This window comes from Conger conger, chromosome 2, assembly GCF_963514075.1.
Source record: "Conger conger chromosome 2, fConCon1.1, whole genome shotgun sequence".
NCBI classification, from domain to species: Eukaryota; Metazoa; Chordata; class Actinopteri; order Anguilliformes; family Congridae; genus Conger; species Conger conger.
In genome coordinates, this window is record NC_083761.1 from 70,703,320 (window position 1) to 70,713,463 (window position 10,144).

General features: G+C 41.7%; 1 protein-coding gene across 1 annotated transcript; it reads right to left on the bottom strand.

Moving 5' to 3' along the window:
- Positions 1 to 185: 185 nt before the first annotated feature.
- On the bottom strand, positions 186 to 7,494 carry acp5a (acid phosphatase 5a, tartrate resistant). Its single transcript, XM_061231382.1, has 6 exons — positions 7,312 to 7,494; positions 4,543 to 4,639; positions 4,146 to 4,345; positions 3,774 to 3,898; positions 2,423 to 2,768; positions 186 to 1,163 (listed from the first exon to the last, which is right to left on the bottom strand). The coding sequence occupies exons 2-6, from the start codon at positions 4,637 to 4,639 to the stop codon at positions 906 to 908; spliced, it is 1,026 nt and encodes a 341-aa protein (XP_061087366.1). The 5' UTR covers positions 7,312 to 7,494; the 3' UTR covers positions 186 to 905.
- Positions 7,495 to 10,144: the final 2,650 nt, after the last annotated feature.

Here is a 10,144-nt window from a genome sequence, read left to right on the forward strand (position 1 = left end):
GTTCAATTATGCACTTTCACATATATTCATTACAGATTTTGTCATTGAAGAGTAGTGTGAAGCAGGAATGTGATTTAGTATGTATAATTTAAAAATTCAAATCACCAGCATACAAATATAACAGCCTCATTCCATTTTCTTAAGGGACAACGGATTGGAATATTCACATAAATTACGGTGCAAAATGTAAAATAAAATCATATGTTGAGTGGGTCCAATCACACGAGAATGGTAAGATTATTTTATTCATATGTGTTGACATCTATAACCAGTTATCTTTTTAAATCAATCCTAGGTATTTTAACTTGCACTCTAATCAGATGATAGTATTTGTATTGCTATATCCAATCTGTGGTGAAATGACAGACACTATTTTAGTGCACAAATTTTAAAACTAACACAAATTTAAAGCTATCTGGCAAGGAGACTAAAACAAAATGATTACACTAATAATGAATTCATTGTTAAATGTAATTTGTTAGCCCACATATGAAGTTAAAACTGAATTTAGAAAATTACATTTAATCACTGAAAATACCGTGTTTCAAAGTTTGGGATGTACTGATGCAGCATCTTGTTCAAGCAGGTGTGTAGCTTTATAAATGTGATTCACTCTATGCATTGCATTTGATTTCAAATGAGGTTTGTGTGCTATTACTAGTGTCTCAGAGCATGTATTCTGCTGCCTGTCTTTGTGCATGTCACTCCTCACTCAGGGAATGTGATTGTATTTGTGTGTGTTTGCATGCCTGCATGTGTTTGTGTGTTTGCATTCATGTGTGTGTGTGTGTTTGCATGCCTGCATGCGTGTGTGTGTATGGGTGTATGTGTGTGTGTGTGTATGCATGTATACATGCGTGCGTGTGTGTGCATGTCTGCATGTGTGTGTGTGTGTGTCTGTCCCATTAAACCTCGTTGTCTGGCGTGTCGATGTTCCGGCGGGGCAGGCTGGTGCGGTACAGTGAGGTTCCCCGGGCCTGGAAGAAGGTGAGGTCCATGCTCTTCTTGGTGACCTCGGCGTGCACGAAGCCGCCCATGGTGGACGTCTCCCCGGTGAAGAACTTGAGCGAGCCGTGGGGCACGTGCCGCCGGTGACTCATGTCTGCCTCCATGAAGTTTCCCGCCCCGCTGACCACGTAGCCCACCCCGGACTCCAGCAGGTACTGGAGGGGTAAGGCAAGCTCAATCAGGTCAGGTTTCTCTTACTGCAGCTTCACATTCTTTACTTCAGACAACATTTTAACAATCTTTTCCCCTGTCTACCTGGGTCCTGTGATGAACACAAATAATCACAGGACAGTGTGCTCAACTGAAACTAAGAAGATGGCATAACAGATGACGTCAGCTAATGTCAAGTAACATAAAACATAAAACAATTTTATGACCATAACATTTGTCATAGCATTTATCAATAAGTATGACAGCTTTATATCATTTGACATCAACTGACATCATCTGGTAAGCCATCTTCTGACATGTTATGTCATGTATATGGCAGTGTTGTGTTACAGAGAAATCAATTAAGTAAATAAACTGTCTGTACACTGTGACTCGTTTTTTGTTTTACTAGTGTGTCGTATTCAGTGTGCAGGCCGCTTATATACTTCATTCCTGTCATTAACAAACCTCTGTCTACTGCATTATAAAATCTACCTCTAGAAGAAATGATGCCAATCCTTTTGTAACTCCTTTTGAAAATGCACATAGTATCACGTGTACAGAGTGCACACACAAGGCTTGCTCAGCACTCGTGACCTTTCAGCAGCTAGTTGAGAATCGGAAAGATTAATGACAAAAGAGGAACTGAAGGAACTATTTTATGTCTGTCGCAGACGTCTGGGTGAGTCCACCTTATTTCCACTCACATCTAGAGTCGGGTCGGAGATGGTCACAGTGCAGAAAATCATTTCACACATTTAAGAATGTCGAAAAAGAGGAGCCAGCACCAGCACAGGACTGCCTGCGCTGAGAGTAAATCAATAAATTTCATTTTTTGGGTTGCCAATAACAATCAAACATGTCCACATATGCACAAAAATATCAATATACCTCAGGGCTGAGAAACTATCTCAATGTCCAATACATTTCGTTGTCAGTTGCTAGCTGTGATATAGTATATGACACATTAGCTTGATCATTTGAAACGATACATCAAACTTGGTTTTTGGCATGAATGTCTCTGTTCCACAATTGTGTGATTTACACGTGGAGATGATTCAGTTTCTCTTGAAATAATGAATCCTTGTCTTCAGCTATCTTTCGTAGTTGTGAAAGGGGCTGCCTCTGAGTTAACTTTTTGGGATTTCAGGAGCATTACTGCCTGTTCGCTGGTAACCTTTCACACACAACACACCAAGTGACTCATTTTGATCTTGATGCTCCCATACAGTAAAAATAAAAACAGTAATGGCGGTAGGCTAACCTGGAGGTTGTGGTCGTGACCACAGAGGTAAGCCGTGGCCTTGTGTTTGACCAGCAGGGGGCGCAGTTGCCTGAGCAGGCATTTGGTGGGGCCGTGCTCGGACACAGACCACACGGGGTAGTGCCCTGCCACCAGCAGGAAGTCGGCCTTGGATCTCTCCAGCCTCTTCTGGATCCACTGCAGCTGCCGATTGGCCTCCACGCTGTCCGCCGGCCCCCGGGGCTTCTGGTCCTCGAAGTCATCCGAGTTCCCGCACAGCAGCACCGTGTCCACCATCAGGATGGTCAGGATGCTGTCGCTGCGCGGGATGCGCACGTTCAGCTCGTAGTAGTAGTTCGGGAAGTGCCTGATGGGTGGAGGAGATGGAGAGCAGGGTGGAGGAGAGGCAGGGCAGGGTGGAGGAGATGGAGAGCAGGGTGGAGGAGGAGAGGGAGGGCAGGGTGGAGGAGAGGGAGGGCAGGGTGGAGGAGATAGAGAGCAGGGTGGAGGAGGTGATGGAGAAGGGCAGGGTGGAGGAGGTGATGGAGAAGGGCAGGGTGGAGGAGAAGGAGGGCAGGGTGGAGGAGAGGGAGGGCAGGGTGGAGGAGGTGGAGGGCAGGGTGGAGGAGATGGAGAGCAGGGTGGAGGAGGTGGAGGGCAGGGTGGAGGAGATGAGGAGATGGAGAGCAGGGTGGAGGAGGTGGAGGGCAGGGTGGAGGAGAGGGAAGGCAGGGTGGAGGAGAGAGAGGGCAGGGTGGAGGAGGTGGAGGGTAGGGTGGAGGAGAGGGAGGGCAGGGTGGAGGTGTGGGACAAGGGTAGAAAAGTAAAATAACATTAACGACAGAAATGTAATGAGCAGAAACAAAATCCCTTTTTTGCTTATGTCAAAGGGATAGTGTGCAATATTACATTAATTTCTGAACAATTAACTCATTGCATTGCTGAAAAATTAGCTGTAAGTGAATGTACTGTACATAAAAAAACACAAATTCAGCTACAAATGGCAATACACATCGAGCAGCATTATCAATATTTACAAACCAAGAATTGCTTTCCATAATATTTACACAAGAAACATCACAGGATAGAAACAAACACAGATAGAGAAGATGCGTGTGCATGTAAAATGAAGTATTTCCTCCTTGAGAGCTTCTACGCTTTACCATCTCCTTCAGTCTTAATCCAGGTTTTAACCTCGGATAAAAATTCAAAAATTCTGACTAGAACTAAGATTACTCAAAGATTACTTTCGTAACTACTCCCACAGATATGAGTTCTAGCCCATAACTCAACCACCTCCACCTTTCCTATTTAAATAAAAGAGATGTCTGCATCCATCTTTACTTCTTCTCTACGGACAGTGACTGCTTACCATCTCTCAGACAGCTTGCTGTACTCAATCTGAGCCTTCACGTTTCCCGCGTGGTCGTGGTTGCCAGCAACAACGTACCAAGGGATGTTCAGGGAGTCTGCGGTAAAGATGTTCTCAAAGGTGTCCTGGGAGACACACATCAGAGCAAGCTTACTTCTTCTTGCTAAATCATAAGAGACAACAAAATCAGCTTACCTTATCAATATTTTATTGTTTAGCAACCGCCACATTTTATACAGTGAGACGGTCGACATAGCTGGGTTTTTCACATTCACATGTTTTCCTGCTGTTCTGAAATGTGTTTTTGAAATTAGTATCAAATTTTCTTTAACATTTTAAAGACATTTTTCTGTTCTGAAAACCGTGTCTTACCTGGAACCTGGGGTCATGGACACTGTCCACCCCCTTGTAGTAGAAGTTGTCTCCCAGAGCCAGCACGAAGTCAGCCCCCAGCTGCTGGGCAACCTTCCCCATCTCCCGTGCTGTAGCCTTCTCGATCGGGGTGATGTACGGGGGGAAAGGCAACCCGCCCCAGTCTCCAACCGCCAAGAACCGGATCGAGGACTTGTTACCTGAGTCACACAAAGCACTATAAAAACTAACTCCCTTCCATAGGAAGCAACCAATCAAAAAGAAACAGGATGATGATCAGTCATTCAACTTTTTTAAAGCAAACTCAGTTTAGCCATTTGGAACTACATTTGTGATCTGTAAGAGTAAACATGTTTAATCTGAGATGATGGGAATTATGTAATGAGGTAAGTTTTACGGGCATTGTCCTTCAGGTCCATGAACGAGCTTGGGTAGCAGAGAATCATGGGAAGTGTAGTCAATAATATGGACAGTGGGAATACAGGTGGAGCCATCTGAAAAAGTGACAAGGGGAAGCAAGGAGAAAATGTCATTAAAAGATAAATAAATGTAAAAAAACTACAAAAACTCGCAATGGAATGCGGTTCATTTAATTTCTGAACATTCTTTGATGATTTCTTGAAAAAGAATCAATACCCAACACAGAATAAAATTAACATCAAAAAAGCAATGCAAATTTGTGTGCTTTGAGTTGCAACAGGACACTAGATTAAGTAAATAAGGATGAGAGTCTGTCCGGTGCACGCACAAAACATCCACGACTAATAAGCATTCACATGTCCTCAAAGATATAGAACCTGCTATCAGGTAACATGCCCGTGTGGTTTGGTTCAATAATTGACTCACTGTTAGAGATGATAGGCTTGTACTCCCGCTCTCCTGTTTGTGCTTGCAGTCCTATCTCTGCCCTGCATACCTCCCCCTTTGTGGCTTTTATCAGCTAAAGGGCCGGGGAGACGCCGAGCCAGAGGTGAAGAGTACAAGACCAGGCGGAGGGAGCGTGCTGCTGACTCTGACTAAGCGTCCATTTTAGCTACCCTGCGAACATGTGACCGGAGCCCTGCTTTTGAGCTGTGATTCCATGTTTTGCCATTGCCATTAGTCAGGTATGAGCACTGAATTTCCTTCTTTCCACCCCTTCTCTTCCTCCTCCAACAACACACGCACGCAAGCCTATAAACGCATGCACAAACTCACACATTCCAATTGTGCACTCACACTTAAACATACACATACAGTGAGCACCGTAATTCATTGGAGAGTGACACATTTCTTGTTATTTTGCTTTTGTACTTTGTAGTCTAGCACTTTGAGTGTGAAAGGATACAATGACAATGAGGTTGAATCAAATAATTGTAGAACCATAAAATGAGGGACCACGTACAAAAGGTGCTGTCATTTCTAAACAGTTAATCCAATATGAATGAAAATACCCTCAAATTTAAGCTGACAGTCTGCATGTCAACCTCATTGACATTGTATCAAACTCAAAGTTCTAGAGTACAGAACCAAAATAACAACAGTGTCACTGTCCACTGAGTTATGGTGCTCACAGTATACAGACATACACACACACACACATTTTCACAAACCCTCATTTCATGCCTTACACATCTCTTCGTGGCAAGTCTGAACGGGAATCAATGCTGCCCCATACTCACATGGAAAGTAAAACAAACAAAAAAAAGCTTTGTTTCAGTTACACATTTCAGCCGAGCTGTTTAAGGTGTGTTCTGATAAGTAACACTGAATTTCAATCTCTTCCATTTTTTGCCCATTAGACAAGTTTGATCAGCAAAACCTGCTGAAAATTCCAGCTGAAACCAACTTAAACTGGCCAAGCTGGTTTCAACTGAGTTTTGACACAGCTTGTCAACTAGCTCTTCACCAGCTGACCAGCCTATACAGTCAGCTAGTCAGTTGACCACCATCTTACTCTTCAAGCTTAACCAGCTTGACCAGCCAGAGAACAGCCACAGACCAGCTTTGGCCAGCTAGAAGTGTCAAAAACACAGCTTAAACCAGCTTCATGCCAGATGGTCTCAGCTGGGACTTTCAGCAGGGAAATCATATAAAGCCCCCGATTGCTATATTAGAATATAAACATAAGACTGCACGTAAGGGGAACTCGTGGTGATGGCTCTGAGGATAATGGGCTAATCATTAACAGCTCCTGTCAAACACCCTATCCATGTCTCTAATTTGTCCATCAATCATCATCTGTATATTATTTGTCATTATTTGTATAGTGCCGTTTAGAATCAGACAGAGGAAGTGCACATGAGGAAGTGCAATTACTGTAATCGGCACAGAACGGCACTTTCCTTTTGTAAATGACTGCAATTGTAAAATGTGGTATAATCAGTACCAGCAAGCAAACACATGCAAACGGCAAAGGTGGCCTGATCTCAGTGTCTCATGGTGGGCTGAGGCAACTGGGGACGTGAGACCGCCAGACTATAAAATATGAGTATCAAAGGGAAAAATTAAGTAGAAACATCTGCTTTTCCAAGAGAGGAACGGGCCATATCTTACAAAAAATCACGAGATCAGCCTAAAATAGTGAATGATGTATTGTCTTATTCATATACATTCATGGATATAACCCACCAAGACACAGCTACGCCTACGATAGCATATAATTAACCAGTGTGCCTGAGCTATCTACCAACAGAACCTCCCCGAACTGCTTATTGTGTTTGTTTGTTTGTGTGTGTGTGTGTGTGTGTGTGTGTGCGCGTGCGTGTCTTTTTACTGTGAACCTTTTATGATAATTCAAATATACATGAGGGTTGTACTTTTTCAAATTCTGAGTTGCTTACAACCTTGCAGTAAATGAGTACTACGTGGTCACCACAGTTAAATGGCATTTTCTTACTCAGTTAACTTGTGTCGTCTGCTGCACAAAGTTCACAAAGTTCACAGATCAAAACAAAAGCAACGACGGAATACATTACTGGAATTTCTTCCATAATTCCAATTCAAATAAGAAGGCTTGCTATACCACTGGCATGCAGAACATTAATTTAAAAAGACATTAAAAAACAGCAACTCATTCTTAGGCTACAGCAACATCACTTCAGCACGTTGAAGGTTATTTCATTCCACGCATTACTGATGCATGCAAATTTACAGCACAATAGAGGGGAGAATAACGATAACTCACCTTACAGGTATTTATAGATATTTCTGGTAGATTCTGTTTCGGATGGACAAGTTTGTTTTTGTCTATGTATATTGTGTCTATAAGGACAATTTTCGCGTCGTCGTAGCCATTACCGATGTTGGAACCCGAAATTATACGAATTGCTACCTTTGCAAACGCTTGATACGCTGGCGGTACGTTTTAAATGTAATCATTTTGAACGAGCAAATATTTCGCTGATCCAGGCGCCGTCTATTCTCTCCAACTTCAACTTTCTAACTTCAATCTCGAGATTTTGGGTAAGATAATAAATAACAAGTTATTCAACTATCGCAGTCGTACGGGTTATGCGTAAATCCGTAAAGACCACCTATCCAAAAACAAACCTATGCGAAAAATCTATCTAAAGTTTCTCACATCGTAAATATCAAACTCTCAGTGTAGTCTGACTAATCTATATCTCACTATATTCTCAAACTCCTCCGGTCTCAGATAACCATGGTCTTTCGATAGGTCGTCTTTGAGTGAGTTGCCTGGTCGGCTTTGTCAATGATTTTATTGGATGATCGATTAGGTGTGATGTGGAGGGCGACTATGGAACAGACACCGTTTAGGTTATGCTGATTTCACATTGATTTTGAAAACAATTCAGATTTTGGATAGGTAGATCTGATTAATGTGTCATACTGTGTATTCATAATAATTTTAATGACTTGAGCTAACGTTTGCAGGCGCTGCTCACCTATAAACGTGTAACTCGGGCATTTCCGCGACGTGTCGGGGAGGTGCGACATTACGACCGGGGATACCCCCTGCATATTAAGACGTATTTCCGGGAGATTTATGACCTCTCCCAGGTATCAGCAGGTATCTCATGCCAAAATCTAGGAGAGTCCCGCACACTCCCGCAGACTTCAGTTGTTGCAACAAAGGCTTTGCAATCAATTTATACTCAAATAGGAAACTTTGTTATATTGACATGCTATATTTCTAACACGAAACATTTCCCTTGGGTTTTCGCATTTGTCTGGTGATGTAGGCCGACGTGGGATTTGTCCCTGGATTTCTTTCCCTGGACACCGATCTCACTTGCCACAAAGCAGCGATAGGGTCTCATCCTAATAGATCTACGTGGAAGGAGGCAGGTTAACAATGGGATCACATTCCGATTTGTAGCGACTGTGATGCAGATTAACTGGGAAAGAACGAATTCACAGGTCGACCTACTCCCTTTGTGTTTAATCACCACTGTGAATCAGAACTCCTGGAAGGAGTTGCACTTACGATGCAAAAAATTGCACTTATGATGACGACTATGTTTAGAACAGCATTTCATGTGTATTTTGCTAGTTCTGGATGGGATGATTTGATTTATGGTAGAACCTATGCACTTGTAAATCGCTTTGGATTAAAAGCGTCTGCCAAATGACAAAATGTAAATGTAAATGGAAGGGGTTTCGAAGTTTGAAGTCCGCGCATAATAAGATACTATTCTCAAAGCAGCGTAAAATTCCTTTTTTATTATTATTATTGTTATTATTATTATTATTATTTTATTATTATTGTTTTATTATTTATTTATTTATTTATTTATTAATTCATTAATTCATTAATTCATTAATTCATTAATTCATTAATTCATTAATTTATTATTATTATTATTATTATTATTATTACAAAGGGACCGAGAACCCTTGCAATAGTTCATGATCTGTACGCCAAACGTAGACTTTTAACAATACGTTCAATGTATCCACAAAAACAAATACGGCTGCCAACCTAAAGGTCGCTATTTTGTTCCCACATGTTATGGGGATTGTCATTAAATGCAGCCTAGTACAACGGCTATATTTAATAAACTGACAAAATTATAAACTTTGTTAAGCTGTTGCCAGAGTTATTGGCTATAATAATAAAAACATGAATAAAACAAAGAATGCACATAACCCATTCGATTGTAGTGGTGGTCGAGTGATGCGTCGTGAGCGTAAAAATATACTATCGGAGCAATTGGAACTACTCAAGCCTTGTCTAGGCTCTAGAAAGCTTTTAATTGATTAAATTAAGTTTAATGATGTAACACAGCACACACGTGGTGTAGCTGGTGCGTTGGCGCCTTTTTCCTTTTTAAAGTAGGTAGGCCTAACTACACTGCTTATAATTATTCTTCTAGGCCACAATGATGTACTCTAGCTAGTTTCTCTGTAATGTGAAAAATTTGTGAGGGTTGCCATTTAGATGACTCACTGTATAACGTATCTATTTAATTTTCCATGGTTTCGTTAGCCTTCATTTTACCAACCATTTCTCTCGTTTTCTACTGGGATAGTTGTAGATACAATCAGTGAGCACTTTATTAGACTTAAGTCTCCTGCTGTAGCCTAACCAACCGTTGTGTGTTAAGAGATGCTCTTCTGCATACCACTGTTGTAATGCGTGTTTAGTTGCGTTGTCACCTTCCGGTCAGCTTCGACCCATCAGGTTTTTTTTTCGCATTTCTTCCCCATTCTGACATTAGCCTGAAAAACAAATGATCCTCTTGACCATGTCTGCATTTAGGGTCTTTCAGCGCACTTACCCCTGGTTATGGGTATGCACTTAGTTGTACGTCGCTCTGGATAAGAGCGTCTGCCAAATGCCATGAATGTAATTTAGTTGCTGCCACATGATTGGCCGATTAAATATTAGCATTTTGCAAGCTGGTGTACAGGTCTACCTAAAAGTGCTCTAAAGATGTCAGCTGTTTAGTGGTATTTTGGTTTGGTCGGTTAATTACATTTTGTGATAAAAGGGCCTTCTGTGACTTTTTGCCGATATGGCATTTAAAGGTACAATAGGCACTTGTGGACTTCTA